Source organism: Odocoileus virginianus, unplaced genomic scaffold, assembly GCF_023699985.2.
Source record: "Odocoileus virginianus isolate 20LAN1187 ecotype Illinois unplaced genomic scaffold, Ovbor_1.2 Unplaced_Contig_58, whole genome shotgun sequence".
In the NCBI taxonomy this organism is placed as follows: Eukaryota; Metazoa; Chordata; class Mammalia; order Artiodactyla; family Cervidae; genus Odocoileus; species Odocoileus virginianus.
Window position 1 is genome coordinate 1 of NW_027224375.1, and position 17,093 is coordinate 17,093.

Here is a 17,093-nt window from a genome sequence, read left to right on the forward strand (position 1 = left end):
AGAACTTCAGAAACTGCTTTTTCCCATCAAACTGCTGAATCTGATCAGCAGAAGAGTAATTTTGTGTCTTTTGATGTTAATATTAATACACTTACAACGGAAAGGTATGAATGAATGTAAGAAAAAATGTGATCAAACTCCTTTACAAAATATAAACAATTCAAATATACAACAGGAAAATACACCAAGATACTCTACACACTATGGACGTGATTCTCCAACTTTCTGGAAGCTCGCCATCAAACTGCCACCTCTCTCCTCAGTTTTGGAATTAGTGGGTCCATGGTGGAATCAAGAAACCGCATTTCTCACAAGTCCTTCCATGTTCCTTATAGTACTGGTGTGAGGACCACACTCAAAATTCACTGCATTAGTAGAATATGGAAAGCACAGTTCTAGTCTGGTAGGGGAGATGAATATTTTTCAGGCAGAACTGTAGGCTAAGGTATCTCTATCAGGGTTAGAACAAAGATTTATTTTCAAGTAAGTGTTTCTGCTTGAACTTTGGTCCTGGATGCTAGTTGCTCCTTTGTGCTTGGCTAGAGTTGAAAGTTTTCCTTCCATAGAGAAAGTGATAGCCAGAGAGGCAGTCAAGCAGATTTGTGCAATTTAAGTCTGTTTTTCTTCCTACTCTTGAGAGGTCTCCCCTGCCTCTGTGCTTTAAGGTGGGGAGCTCTCCCTTTCCAACAGCTCTTCAAAGATCTCATTATGCATGTAAAAGAAAACATACCCAGAGGAAAGTCTAGCGTTTTGCATTGTGGCTTCTTCGATATTTGACACCTTCAAATCATTGAAAGTGAACCACTCCTGCCTCACAAAGTCGAAGGCATCGCAGATATAGTGGCCTGAATCTACGCTCTTCCCAAGATGGCTGAGAACACCAATGAGCCGGTAGGCCTGAGGATCTTCCATCTCAGCTTCTCCTTTTGGTTTCTTGGATGCAGTTTCTGTCTTTTCTCTACCTAAATAGCCCTTTTTTCCAGACCTTTTTTTGAGACCCGATGCACCTGGGGAATTCATCTTGGTTCCCTGGATGCCTGATTCCTTTGGTCTGAGTTTCTCTGTGCACTTTTGCTTTCGAATCTTTGGCTTTGGAAAGCTTTGAAGCAGTGCCAGCCAAAGGGCTTGTTCATAGATTTTCATCCTTTCTTCATGTGGGGTCTGTTCAGCCACTAGGGAAAATTCTTCTGAAATTTTGGCTTTTTCATCGTTATCTTCGGTGGTCTTAGCCACAGCCTGAAAATCTGCAAAGATATTGATTCTCTCGTCCTCTAGTTTTGGATTTTCAGGCACTTTCTGACATATATCTGGGTTGCTGATGGTTATATCTCTCAGAGAAAATGAGCCATCTTCCATATTCATCGTTAAGGCCATTGCTAACAGCTCTCTTGCAACGATTATTGCATCTTCTGAGTCTGCCCATGCGGAATCTAGTATCTTTAGTACAGAGTATTTTCCGTGGTCTTTTTGTTTCTCTTCTTCTCTTGAACCTTCATGAGGATCATCATCTTTTTGTGGTTCGGACTCTTCGTCTGGTACAATGTGTGAAGGCAAAGAATTCATGAATTCCAAGGCCATCTTTGCTGAAGGTCTCAACTTACTGATAGCTGTAGAATTTATGTTTCGAAAGATTTTTAAAACTTTGAGATTCGTAAGATGTGTTTTCTTGTTTAAAGGAAATGGTGGTCTGGTATCTTCATTGCAAAGGGAAGATATCTTTAAATTTTTGGAAATAATGACTTCATGGTAAGCCTTCTTGAAGGACCGAAACTCAAGAAAGTTATAGCGCTTCAGATGAACAATAAGGACCCTAGGTAGCCTACTGAATTTATACATTTTAGAAGATGTCCTGTGTTTACACTGTTCACATGTATACTCAAGATTTTCTGTTCCAAAGAAAAGATCAAAACTAGACTGAATAGAAAAGGGAAGTCCTTGCTGTTCTTGGGGAAGACTGATGGAGAGGTGATTACTCAGTTCTGTCTTAGGAACAACATGCCCACAGGCTTTACAAGTAATGGAGCACAGCAACTCAAACTCGAAATTAGTGCTGACAGGACAAAAGAGCGCTTCCTTGGCTGCACTGCCAACCAAAGATGGTTGAGGTAAATTTTCTTCCTCAGATTTAACTTCAGTCTTTCCAATTGTGCTTAATTTTTGCATGTTTTCTTTCATCTTATTTAAATAATGACCTAAAAACTCATGGGCATCATTCTGCTTGTTGCCAGAGAATATCTCTGCAACTGCTGAAATGGTATTTTTCATATTTTCAAGTAACTTCTTTTTGATATTTACGTTATAAATATCTTTCAAGACAAACAGCTGTGCCAAGTACATGCTAAGTGCATCAGGGGGAATTTTACACCATGGGAAACTCCGACTGAGTAAATCATCAGCAAATGATGGAATCAAAAATAAAGACTGTATAACTGCATTCATGTAACAGGTATTTCCCAAATTGGGGAGGCCTTGCCATAGTTTCTCTGGGTAGTAGTCAAGAGTCAGTTTGAGTCTGTCACAAAATGGGTCATTCTTATCATGCTTTGCTTGTGACAGAAATGTGAAATATATATTCTCAGATAGTTTTGGGAAAAGATTAGTGCCATGTAGGTGAGGACTGTTCTTATATAAAAATTCTAAATCTAATTTATTCTGTTTTAACCCTTTTAACTTCAGTTCCTTCTTCTCACTGTGGCTTACATATCTTAATGGGTGTGTCTTGGATCTCCTCGTTCTCACAGAGCTACTCTCCTTTTGGGAATCCAATGAGGGCTTCTTCATTCTCTTCCCATATCCATCTTCTAATAACTGTTCATAGATAGATGTTGGTGATTCTGATGCAGATGAACGTGAACGCTTTTTTTCTTTCTTAAAAGACCGACTACCTGACTTCTTACCCACTTTTTGAGATGAAGGTTCATCAACTGTCTTCTGTACTGTTGTGCTGGCAAAGGCACTGCTATCCACATCAGGTCTTATGGGTGGTGGAAGATCATCTTGATGGACTCTATCCAGGAATGCCTTCAAATTTTTGATATCTGTAGAGGATGTTCTTTGTATAAACAAGAAGCTATTATCTTGGAAAGTTAAATACATGTGATTCACTTTTTCTCCACAGGATTTCATGATCACGCTTTTAATATTATTATTTAGTTCAAAAGTTGTGCTTTTTCCATTAACGAAACAGACCACCAATCTAGTTTTCTTCTTTCCCACTACTTTTACAATTGCTTCCTTTGGCTTACACATCCCCTTCTTCCTGGTCCATATTTGGACAAAACCATGTGCTACCACAGGAACCATGATTTTTCTACAAATAAAATACACCTATCTTGAATTATTGACAATCTTAAAGTTCCAATATGTTGGCAAGTTCGCCTCTGGAGACAACACCAAAGAAATAGTTCTTTAGTTCTGATCCTGTTTCAAGTGTTTAACCTAGAGTCTCTTCGGGCTCTGGATAATCCAGCTCTCTAGTGATAAGACCAGTATGCTTCAAGAGCTATCCACGGTTGCATGAGGGCAGAGTCTTGATTCCCAAAGCAAGGCCTCTATGGAAAAATAAATCAAGAAAAATTATTTGAGTTATCAGAGAAATGCTTGGATAGAATTCAAACCTTACTCTCACAGTAAATCTCTTTTCCACTGCAATACTAGATTCTATCCTGATTAATTTCCACACTTCAACTGAAATCATTAAACACTTGGAAGACTTTCAGTACATAGCTGAAAGGCATAATGAACAGTGTCTCAAGTGTATGTATATGATATGCTAATCCCCCTGTAACAGAATGACCCCACAGGCCAACCACAATAAGTGAATAAGAAAGTGAGAGGCCCTGCGCAGCCCTCAACCCAATAACAGATGGACAGTTGAATCTACTTCCTTCCAAATCCTGTTATGTTCCTTTCTCACATGTAGCACCAGAGTAAGTCCATACATTCTACCCCATGTAGGGTGGGGGCCTAACTACCACTGCTTACAGCAGGTGTCAAAGAATTGACTAACTCCAGCTCTGGCCACAGGGTCCACATAACTTTAGCTAGCTCCCTGTACTCAAAACCAGCCGGGAAGGATTAGATGTACTTATTCACTCAAAAATTTAAATTTCTGAATAACTCTGTAGTGAACCAATCTGAATTAATGAGTAGCTCAGCACTTAGCACTACAAATGTTTTTTATCAGAAAGCATATGTCCAAGAATTGATTGGAAATTATGTTTTCTCCCTACATAGTTAAATATTATTCCTGAATCTTGTCTATGTTATTAACTTGCTCAACAAACCCTATCTTTATGAATAATACTAAACGAACCTTCTGCTTGATTCCTATCCAAATTATCAAAAACTCAAAATTGGTGAAGCATACATTAATGAGGTTTTTGTTTTATCAAGTATTTTATCTATCAACCTACGTTTACTAAAGTAGGGATTGCACTCATCCATATACAAAAGTGCATATGAATCCAAGTGAGAATGATTATGTTTATCATGGTGGAAATGGGGCCATAAAAACTCTGAAGCACAACTGCAAATTCAAGCGCTTGGATTATTTATAGTTCACTGTCCTACTATTGGTGCTAAGTAAGAGTTTAAACTATTCCTCTCCACAAAAAGTCTTAATTGCTCCTATTTCAACCACTTGAGAGAAACTACAACCCCAGAACCACTTCTAGTTTGCATTTCAAAATGCTGTGATCCCAGTTGATCTGTATTTATCAAAAATGGTTATTCATTCTTTCACATGATAGCCAAGATAATCTAGACTCTCATGGCATTTCCACTCTTTGCTTTCAGAAACACAGTGTAGAGATGTGTTTCCAAAACAATGGCTCTACTTGTCATACTTCTTCCCAGTCCAACTTGCTTCCATTTCATTCCCAAATAAAGGAGACTTCTTTGAGTCCACCGAGCACTGGAAATGAAGATTAAGGACTGTGTTGCTGATACAGTTTAATGGTCGCTGCTCACTTCCTAGCACATCTTTAGCTTAAATCTCCTTTCTCGATTCTGCCTCATTACTCAAAGGCTTTTAGGGTTTCTGATTGGTAGGTTTGGGGGAAGATTTTAAACTAAAATGTATCAATTCTTTAAAACTCATCTGGAGAGAACTTTGTGACTATTCTATACAGCCTAAAGTAAACTTCAGCAGTATGATACTCTTCCTCCTTTGCCAGCCCCTCATCAAATTCAAAACATATGGATGACAACTACATTTAAAAGTTACTAAAGTCAAGGTGCTTTTCTCTCATTTTGGTCCACAAACTCAGTACTCTAAGTTTGATTAATCTACTAGTGCAACACACTGGGCTAGCAGCTGATCTCAAAGTATAGCCAGAAACTCATAAAGTTGCACTACTCCTATCATATTTGGAGACATGGCCTACAGTGTCAAGAACTTGATCCAAAGGTAGAAATACTCCAGGTAGAAATGTCTGCTTTGTTGTCACTCTACTAATTCACTTTACATTGATCTTCTTGGTCACTGAGTATTTGCTAAGCACCTGTCTTATGCTGATTATGAGCTCCTGAGTGTCTGCTTCATGCCAAGTACTGGGTCAGTGTTCTCAGGGACAAAATGATGCGAACACTCACTGTCACTAAACATCTTAGACTCCAAACATCACTGCGTAAACATCACAGTTAAAGGGGCCTTGCTTCCAGTGGGAGAATCTGGGGAAATATCCTTTCACTGCCATTTTCTTGAGCTTAACACATACCACAGGTGGGAGCTGTATTTTGTAAAAGAGATCACCTGGACTGAGATTTCTCAAGCCCTACCCACAACTCTGCAAAATGATGAGGCTCAACCTACTGTTTTGCAGAGCAAATAAGAAACTGGTCCTTGGGGAGAATGCCTGCAAACTTGAGAACCTGGAAACTCAGGTTACTCATTCTACAGTAAGATAACATAATGAGGACTTGTGAGGCTTTTAGAGTATTTACCCTCTGTATCCCTTGTTCCCACCATTCATGCTGTCATTATTTCAAGAATTCGAAGTGAGAGAACAAAGCCAAACCTGGCATGTGGGGAGAAATCCTGCCCAGTTACTCAAGCAAGCCTTAATGGATAGAAATGACGCAGGACCCATGAGGTGGTACGCTAGGCACTGAATGCACTAAGCAGGGAAGATGGGGCCGGGTATCACCAGAGGTTTCCAGTGACTCCTAGGTATCTCCACAAAGCCCGACCAGGGGCTTAAAACACCCAACAATTTCAACTCACACTTACTTTAAACTAAACATAGCTTAGTGTCCTAGGATAAGCCAAACACACTATCAGGGCCAGTAAGATAACTGAAAAATGATCATCTTTTTCCTTTGAGGACTCTATGCTATAAGACTATGATTCTAGGTAGAATATACTTAATAAGCACATTGAATTTCCCAGGACAGTGCAAAATAAACGGTATTTCCCCCACTAATGAGATGACATGTTTTAATCTGGGCTTAGCAACCATGGTCACCATACAAAAAAACATGGTTATGAATATGTTGGTTTTGGCAAATGGGAAGAGGGGATTTTCAAAACCCAACAGACATTCATTATTCATTCATTCCTGAAACAAACTTGTATGGCACATTAGCAAGCATTGGATTAAGCACTAGCTATAGAAGAATGGGAAAAAAAAAACCCCAAGATTTTATAAAACTTTCATTCTAGCAGAGGGATAATAATATACAAACATAAAATACACAGAATACCAGATGGTGGTAACTGTCGAAGAAAACATAAAGTTAAGAGGACAGGGTGTGCCCCAGGCTTGATGGGGATGTACTTGCTGCCTTCCCTAGAGTGGCCCGAGAAGGCCGGACTGATAAGCGTGACATCACATAGCAAGGCCTTGCAGGAAGTGAGGAAGCAAACACTTAGATGCAGGGTGCTCCAGGCCCTCAGGTGTGCTTAACACACTATAAACAGAAAGCAGATCAGCATGGCTGGAGATCAGTAAAGAAACTTCAAGATAGAAGAGAAAGAAGGTGCAAACGTTTTGTAAACAAGCAAACCAAAAGAGTGAGTGGACTGGTAAACTTGCTGAGCAGCACAAAGGGTCCACCTTCAGGCTAGTAGTTGTGAATTTACAGCAAAACCAATGGGTGTGTTTGAGTTTTTCTGCAGCTATACCTAGCTGTCCGGCTGCCACGATGCAGATGTGTAATAGACAGAGTTATGAATTTAACTTTGCTCAAGATTTTGCTATTAATAACCAAGTAAGAAGGAAATAACTAACCTAGACAGCATATTAAAAAGCAGAGACATTACTTTGCCAACAAAGGTCTGTCTAGTCAAAGCTATGATTTTTCCAGTAGTCATGTATGGATATGAGAGTTGAACCATAAAGAAAGCTGAGCGCTGAAGAATTGATGCTTTTGAACTGTGGTGTTGGAGAAGACTCTTGAGAGTCCCTTGGACTGCAAGGAGATCCAACCAGTCCATCCTAAAGGAGATCAGTCCTGAATATTCATTGGAAGGACTGATGTTGAAGCTGAAACTCCAATAACTTTGGCCACCTGATGCGAAGAACTGACTCATTTGAAAAGACCCTGATGCTGGGAAAGATTGAAGGCGGGAGGAGAAGGGGACGACAGAGGATGAGATGGTTGGATGGCATCACCAACTCAATGGACATGAGTTTGAGTAAACTCCAGGAGTTGGTGATGGACAGGGAGGCCTGGCGTGCTGCAGTCCATGGGGTCGCAAAGAGTCAGACACAACTGAGCGACTGAACTGAACTGAACTGAAGAAGGAAAAGTCAGGTGTCAGAAAGGAATGATTATAAATATGGACTAGAAAGGGTGAAATGGGAGTGGAGAACAGAAACATGGAGACATAGCCTAAATCTCAGGAGATAGTGGGTGTGGGGCTGGGGGTGGGGTGGAAGCATCAGGGGACCAGTTCAGCCCCCACTTCTGTAGCTGTACTTCTGCCCCGGGCTTCTGAGCAGCTGTCAACTGCCTGTAGATTTCCTTCTCAAATTCTACTGCCTTCTTCCTTTCGGTTCTTCCATTCTTTCTCCCTTGGCCCCAAAGCTGGAAGTAACGAATGGGAATGGGGGTGGAGAGATGAAAGTTAGGAGTGTGTGGACAGGGTTAGAGGCAGGCAGGATCAGATGGGGGAGGGGGAAGGGAAAACCAGCCCCTCTCTTTTTTCAACTTCCCAAGTCTGGGTTAAAGGTCAACACATCAAGAGGCGCACGGCCTCTAGGGCATTAGCAATTAAATCCTGTCATTATGTTTGGCCCCAGCTTCAGTGCACATGGCTTTTCAAAATGATTGGATCAGGGCAGACTGCTTCTTTCTCTGGTTTAAAGATGCATTTCTGCACTCAGCAAATGTCCGAGTCATTGTACAGCAAAGAAATGCCATTATTTTGCCTCTTGACATACACTGCACATAAATCTCTCCATAGGAGGCCGGGACCAAAATGGGAAGAAATCTCCACTAGCAAATTGTTCCCATCAACTACTCAAGCTTTGAACCTTTTCTCAGAGACAGGTTTAGCAGAGCTTTTTGTTGTTGTTTTTCATTCTTTTAAAATGATTATGCTAGTGCTATTAATAAGACATAGTTGATTAGGAAAACAGAATGCAGATTCTTTTCCAGAAATTAAATATGATTTCATTAAGAAAGTGCTCTTTCATGACAAAGTGCACTTGTTACATTGAAACCAGAATACTTGTTGGTACCTAGTCGAATATGGACATCAACTATGGACAAAACGTGAAGATGAAGCAATAAGGCACTCCTGACCTCAGACAGGTTGTAAGACAAATATACTGAAAAATGGTAGTTCAAGGAAAACGTATTAAGTAAAACTCAGTTAGTGTTGGGCTTCCTTGGTGGCTCACACGGTAAAGAATCTGCCTGGAACGTGGGAGACAGGTTCGATTCCTGGGTCAGAAAGATCCCCTGGAGGAGGGCATGGCACCCTACTCCAGTATTCTTGCCTGGAGAATCCTCATGGACAGAGAAGCCTGGTGGGCTATAGTCCACGGGGTCACCAAAGAGTCGGACATGACTGAAGTGACTAACACACACACACTTTCAGTTATTGTTATATAAGAGTTCATGGGTTTTCTGCCATCTCAGCTTCTTATGGCATTTCTTCTCTGCCTGAAGTTCACACGTAATCTCCCTATTTTTGTCTTAGTTCTACTCTTCCTTTTAAGATCGAGTCCAAGTCTCAGTTCATTCAGAATGAGTGCTAGGGCTGAGTTTTCATGCCTCAGAAACTCAGAGCATTCACTTTTTTAAGACTGTCACTTAGCCTATGCTACCTTGCATGGCTGCTTCACATGAACTGACCACAAAGTTAACAGGTGCCAGAGAATGACGAGTGGGCATACTCATCATTCTGTACTCATCAACTGTACTCCAATTTCTTTCCAGTCAGTGTGGCGTGAAACTGTCTTTCCCAAGGGAAATCATAAAGCTGGACAAGTAGGAGTCCTTCAAGGGTTGGGATCAAAGAACTTTCCTTAAGAAAACAGTGCCCAAAGTTTTAAGATGAGGGCCGGCAGGACAGGAAAGGGGTAAAATTAAATGGGCTGGAACTGCTCCTGGAACATCAAGCTATCACATGAAGAGACCAGGTTAAATGAGATGGGAGACTGAACAGGTGAAAACTACCATCTATAGAATTTCAAAGGCACACACTCTTAAATGAAGCAATTCTATTATGGTTTTGTCCTCAAGATATAATTGCAAAACTGTTAATATTTGAAACAATCAGTATATTTAACTTAAATAACTTTTAAATAACCTAATAAAATGAGAGTTTCCCTCTTTTCTTGCAATATTGCCAAAGATGCAGAATCAGTAAATTAAAAAAAAACACATTATATAAGAATTGCTATACCTATGTAGAATATCAATTAGTTATCAAATATAATTTGAAGTAAGGGAAGTCATTAATAAGGAGCACTGTAGCATTTCCCCTACTCCCACATGGAAGTCAAGTGTGGCATAGGAACTAAGATTGGGGAATCACTTCCCAAAGAGATGTGTGGCTGCATCTCACACTGCTTGCACACTTATTGAGCAGCTAAAATGTTTAATTCCAAAGTCAAGTGCTAGAATGTGAGAGACTTGGGAATACTTGATATGTTTCCTCTGGAGGTGGGAGGGCAAAGAAACCAGTGCCTGATCAAGCTGAAAAGTCAGGATACAGAATGAAGTGACCCCAATCACAGGGCAAGAGGAGGCCACAGTGAAAGCAAGTTCCACTTGCTCTATTTGGACATGAAACTGTATACGATTTGATGGACTAAGTGCAGATAAGTGGACTACAACCTCATGAGGAAAATCATCCCAAACTGTTTGCCAGAAAAAAGGTGACCCTCCAGGTAAGGGGCCCTTGGGAACACTGCAGAAAGTAGGGAGTGAGGAGAGAAACCACAGATTAGCTGGGTACCCTGGTTCTTTCCTGTGTACAACAAATAGCAAAGTCCCATCCCCAAAAAGCTTTGAGGAGATACTTTTAGGATAATTAGTGGAGTGGATTCTGCTGATGTGGATCAAGCAGGATGTTTTTGGTCTCACACAACACAAGGGGGAGCTACAGCATTTTCCTTTCCCAAGGTAAGAAAGTCCAAGTGTTAGTCACTCAGTCATGTCTGACTCTGTGACCCCATGGACTGTAGCCCTCCAGGCTCCTCTGTCCATGGAATTCTCCAGGCAAGAATACTGGAGTGGGTTGCCATTTCCTTCTCCAGGGGATCTTCCTGACCCAGGGATTGAACCTGGGTCTCCCACATTGCAGGCAGACTCTTTACCGACTGAGTCACTAGGGAAGACCCTTTTCTAAAGTAAGGAGAAGGAGGGCAGCAATTCCAACACATCTTCAGCTTGGTTATGGATAAATGTGACACTGTCAGGCCTAGGAAGAGCTATGAGGGAACTTTACAAAGCCACTCTTGGGGAAAACAAACTCAAAAATGTATTAGATGCCACAAGTGCTGGAATTAAAATCTCTTCTCATACCTTTAAAACACCCATCTGTCTTATCTGAAAGATCAGTTAGTTTACCTGAACAGGAGAAATGCAAAGTTGCCTTAACTTGCTCATTGCTTTATTTTAACTTGTCTGTAAATAGTCTTAGGAATGGATTCCCAAAACCTAAGTCATACCTCCAATCCTTCTAAGACAGCGATTCTCATTCATCTCCCTACTTAAAGCAGTCCCTCATTCTGCATACCAGTTTTTTCCCTCTTTGCTGCCATTAACAAAAATGCCTGTATGTGCGTATGTATGAGGGAGAGAACACTTCAAAAAATCAAAGTAAGTGCTCCTGCTTCCAGTGACTCCAACTCATTGTTTGAAAACACAGACCTCCTCTCTCAGCTTACTCATCTTGGAACAAAAAGGAACTCACAAAGCTGAAATGAGAAAATGAGCAGCTGCTCTGGACTTGCATCCTTGCACAGCATCCCTAGAGTCCAACAAAGCACCTCATTCCTTCTTTCTCTGCTGATATTTTAGTGATGTTTATGTGGTGCTAATGGCAGCACTCCTCAAGTGAAAAAGGCAGAGTTAAGAAGCTCTGCTCCAAATGATGAGCTCATTTATAAAAAAGCACAGTCAAGAAAACATACCACCTTGCCTCAGAGGGCCTACAATCCTTCAAAATGTAATACTGAATCAGTGTGCTATACACCTGAAACTAACATATTATAAATCAACTGTACTCCAATTTAAAAAGGAGGTGGGTGCTGAACTTGCTTTCATTTTCTACCCATAGGACTATGACTTTACTAGCCCTGAATGAACTCTTAAAGAAGAAAGGAAGACATGACTAACCAAGTAGTAGTAGCCTTTAGCATGAAACACTAGGTTACCACTCAAATGTTTTAAACATAACCAATGATCAAGGCAGACATAGCTCAAATGTTACCTCTCTCATGAATTTGTCCACCAGTCTTCTGACTCTTTGCAACCCCACGGACTATACAGTTCATGGAATTCTCCAGGTCAGAATACTGGAGTGGGTAACCTTTCCCTTCTCCAGGGAATCTTCCCAACCCAGGGATCGAACCCAGATCTCCTGTATTGCAGGCGGATTCTTTACCAGCTGAGCCACAAGGGAAGCCCAACAATACTGGAGTGGGTAGCCTATCCCTTCTCCAGCAGATCTTCCTGACCTAGGAATTGAACCAGGGTCTCCTGCATTGCAGGATAATTCTTTACTGAGCTATCAGGGAAGCCCCTTTCAAGTCTCTCAATCATGTCCGACTCTGCGACCCCATGGACTGTAGCCTGCTAGGCTCTTCTATCCAGGCAAGAATACTGGAATGGGTTGCCGTTCCCTTCTCCAAAGTAGTAGTAGCCTTTAGCCTGTAGAAACACTAGGTTGCACTCAAATGTTCTAAACTTATAACCAACAATCAAGGCATACATAGCTCAAATGTTACCTCTCTCATGAATCTGTCCACCAGTCTCCCAACTCAGTGCTATGCCTCTTTCCTCAATTCTTGCTTCTTATCTCTGCTAACTTTAAAAAACATAAACACCTGATAGGAGGCAGGGCACATGTATTCCCCCAGTAGATAAGTGCTGAGAACCAAAGTCATATACCCTTTATAGCTTCCTGTCTATATCCGCATGAGTCTTCTATTCCACTATTTTCATCAATATGACCTTCCTACCCAAAATGACTTGGCCCAGAAAGTTACAAGCTGTGAACAGCTTTTCAGTTCATTCCAGCAACTCTTCAAAACAAAGCCTCAACTAACAGTTTATATCCCACGACTTTTTGAACCTCTTGCCTCCAAATCCCTGTTGTGCCATGCCCACCATTCTAAACTATTTTATCATGATCTTTACCCAATCAGAGTCAAGCATCAATCTTTACCCAAGTCAGATTCTCCATGGATTATTACCTGTGTGTCATTTTTCCAAGACACAGTAAGGATTTCCATTTACGTCTTTTGGATAAGTGAAACCTTATTATTATTTTTAATATAAAGAAAGCTTTCTTTTTTCCATAAAGAAAGCTGAGCGCCAAAGAACTGATGCCTTTGAACTGTGGTGTTGGAGAAAACCTGAGAGTCCCTTGGACTACAAGGAGATTAAACCAGTCAATCCTAAAGGAAGTGAGTGAAGTGAAGTCGCTCAGTCATGTCCGACTCTTTGCGACCCCATGGACTGCAGCCTACCAGGCTCCTCTGTCCATGGGATTTTCCAGGCAAGAGTACTGGAGCAGGTTGCCATTTCCTTCTCCAATCCTAAAGGAAATCAGTCCTAAATATTCATTGGAAGGACTGATGCTGAAGCTGAAGCTCCAATACTTTGGCCACCTGATGTGAAGAACTGACTCACTGGAAAAGACCCTGATGCTGGGAAAGATTGAAGGCAGGAGGAGAAGGGGACGACAGAGGATGAGATGGTTGGATGGCATCACTGACTCGATGGACATGAGTTTGAGCAAGCTCCGGGAGTTGGTGATGGACAGGAAGACCTGGTGTGCTGCAGTCCATGGGGTTGCAGAGAATTGGACACAACTGAGCGACTGAACTGTACTGAACTGGGTAAGTGAAAAGAAAGAAAGCACTTATCTAGAAGTAATCACCATCTTTCCAACCTCTAGGTACTTATGCTGGCTACTTACTTTCCTACTGAGGGCTTGAAAAACATGCACAGAAGCTGAATGAACTAGCGGAATGAGTTATGTGAAAAGTTGGATTTCTTTGGTATGAAAAAACTGAGGCTCATGCTCTAGAATACTGGACATGTCCTAACTAATGTGATAGAGTGGGCTGCTGCCAAGCATTTGATTTCAGTGTTATGGCTTTTTCACTATAAAAAGGGGTTAGAAATGAAGGCCTGCTACTGGAAGGGGATGTTTACTCTTCTGAGATGTTAACTTTCACCTCTGGTTATAGCCTCAAGGTGATTAAATGATGGCTAATTGAGGCAACACGGACAAACCAATTTAATTTACATTAAGAAATCAAGAATGACAGCAATAAACCAAATAGGTTCTCATATACTTTTAGTTAAATGATAAGACACTCAGTTTAATATTTTTCATTTACTATTCTTGGAATGGCCCAGTTAAATAAATGATGACCAAAAGAAAATTCAAATACATGGTCACTCTCATTTCTTAATTACTTCTAATATTCCCTATTTTTCTAATGCCTTTTCTTTTGTTCCCCTGTATTGCCCAAAGCTATTTACACATGCTTTAAATCAGGTTTCCATTTACATCTAGCTATTACAAAGAATCTAGGTGATAACAGCCTACTTTCTCTTTATTGCTCTTACAGCATCTTAGCTTCTGTACGTTTCTCTTCCATTCCAGTCCTTCTCTAGGCTGAGGATCTAAAAAGCTTTTCAAAGGGTATGCTTCTAGCTAGTCCTCATCATTTATTCAAGGCTCAGAAACACGTGATTTTATCATCTGGCTTCTTAAAGAGGCAATGCCTTTCAGCCATCACAGAAAGTAAAACAGAATTAAAGCTAAAAGAAATTTCTTTGTCACTGCAATTCTCAACTACTCTCAGCAACTTCTTTACTGTCATTTAGGTCCTTGCTATACTGAAATCTTAGGTGGCTCCATGCCTAATGAGTGAACACACCAGAGTACCCATGTCAGCATTTTCAACCACTCACAGACACTAAAGCACAGAAGAACAACACACTATAGGTATAATTTCTTGAAAATAAGAAGCAATATTAAGCAGAATGACAGCAATGTATGGAAGCCATGCTGTCTACTTAAAAGAATACTGATCAGAACATTAAGAGACCAGATGTCTGGGTTTTGCTTTGCTACTAGCCAACTGTGAAAACTGGGCACCAACCATCCCTTCACTGACCTACTTCACCTAGTAGAGTTCTGGGCAACAGAACTCTCTGCAGAGGTAGAGATGTAGTTTATCTATGCTGTCTAATATGGCGGCCACCAGCCACATTGGCTATTGAACATTTGCACATGGCTAATGAGACTGAAGTCTAGAATTTTCATTGTACCTAATTTGAAATAGCTACCATATGGGACAGCACAGGTAAGGTGACTGTAAGCATAGCTTAATTCCTTGCCAGTTCTGGAAATTCTACCATTATATTTACTTCCGTATGGCTTTCCAATCCCCCTTCCAGACTGTTGAGGACATCTGACACAGTTATCAACAGACACTAGAGCCCAGACATCTTGGAGTGTGAAGTCAAGTGGGCCTTAGGAAGCATCACTACAAACAAAGCTGGAGAAAGTGATGGGACTACAGCTGAGTTATTTCACACACTAAAAGACGATGCTGTTAAAGTGCTGCATTCAATATGCCAGCAAATTTGGAAAACTCAGCAGTAGCCACAGAACTGGAAAAGGTCAGTTTTCATTCCAATCCCAAAGACGTCAAAGTTGCTCAGTCATGTCTGACTCTGCGACTCCATGGACTATGTCCATGGAATGAATTCTCCAGGCCAGAATACTGGAGTGGGTAGCCTTTCCCTTCCCTTCTCCAGCGAATCTTCCCAACCCAGATTTCAAACCCCAGTCTCCCGCATTGCTGGGGGATTATTTACCAGCTGAGACACAAGGGAAGCCCAATCCCAAAGAAGGACAATGTCAAAGAATGTTCAAACTACTGCACAATTGCACTCATTTCACATGCTAGCAAAGTAATGTTCAAAATTCTCCAAGCCAGGCTTCAACAGTACATGAACTGAGAACTTCCAGATGTTCAAGTTGGATTTAGAAAAGGCAGAGGAACCAGAGATCAAATTGCCAACATCCATTGGATCATAGAAAAAAACAAGAAAGTTCCAGAAAAACACCTACTTCTGCTTCATTGACTACACTAAAACCTTTGACTGTGTGGGTCACAACAAACTGTGGAAAATTTTTAAAGAGATGGGAATACCAGACCACCTGACCTGCCTCCTGAGAAATCTGTATGCAGGTCAAGAAGCACAGTTAGAACTGGACATGGAACAACAGACTGGTTCAAAATTGGGAAAAGAGTATGTCAAGGCTGTATATTGTCACCCTGCTTATTTAACTTATATGCAGAGTACATCATGTGAAATGCCGGGCTGGATGAAGCATAAGCTGGAATCAAGATTGCCGGGAGAAATACAAATAACCTCAGAAATGCAGATAACATCACCCTTATGGCAGAAAGTGAAAAGGAACTAAAGAGCCTCTTGATGAAGGTAAAAGAGGAGAGTGAAAAAGCTGGCTTAAAACTCAGCATTCAAAAAACGAAGATCATGGCATCCAGTCCCATCACTTCATGGCAAATAGATGGGGAAACAATGGAAACAGTGACAGACTTTATTTTCTTGGGCTCCAAAATCACTGCAGACGGTGATTGCAGCCATGAAATTAAAGACACTTGGTCCTTGGAAGCTATGATAAACATGCTGCTGTGCTTAATTACTCAGTCGTGTCTGACTCTTTGTGATACCACAGACTGTAGCCTGCCAGGCTCTGCTGTCCATGGGGATTCTCCAGGCAAGAATACTGGAGTGGGTTGCCATACCCTCCCTCCAGGGGATCTTTCTGAACCCAGGGATCGAACCCAGGTGTCCCTGCTGGCAGATTCTTTACCATCTGAGCCACCAGGGAAACCCAAGAACAACAGAGTGGGTGGCCTATCCCTTCTCCAGGGCATCTTCCTGACCCAGGAATCAAACAGGGGTCTCCTGCATTGCAGGCAGATTCTTTACCCACTGAGACACAAACCTAGACAGCGTATTAAAAAGCAGAGACATTACTTTGCTGACAAAGTTCCATATAGTCAAGCTATGGTTTTTCCATAGAGTTGGACCATAAAGAAAGCTGAAGCTGAAGAATTGATGCTTTTGAACTGTGGTGTTGGAGAAGACTCTTGAGAGTCCCTTGGACTGCAAGGAGATCCAACCAGTCCATCCTAAAGGAGATCAGTCCTGAATATTCATTGGAAGGACTGATGCTGAAGCTGAAACTCTGATACTTTGGTCACCTGATGCAAAGAGCTGACTCATTAGAAAAGACCCTGATGCTGGGAAAGATTGAAGGCAGGAGAAGGAGATGACAGAGGATGAGATGGTTGGATGGCATCACTGACTCAATGGACATGGGTTTGGGTGGACTCCAGAAGTTGGTGATG

General features: G+C 41.3%; 1 protein-coding gene across 1 annotated transcript in view; it reads right to left on the reverse strand.

The window, feature by feature from the left end:
• Positions 1 to 6: 6 nt before the first annotated feature.
• USP26 (ubiquitin specific peptidase 26) overlaps positions 7 to 17,093 on the reverse strand; it is a 38,303-nt gene continuing 21,216 nt past the window's right edge. Inside the window, exon 3 of the mRNA XM_070464686.1 lies at positions 7 to 3,551. Within this exon, the coding sequence (XP_070320787.1) occupies positions 661 to 3,303 (2,643 nt within the window). The 5' untranslated portion in view covers positions 3,304 to 3,551 and the 3' untranslated portion in view covers positions 7 to 660. The remainder of the gene's footprint in view (positions 3,552 to 17,093) is intronic.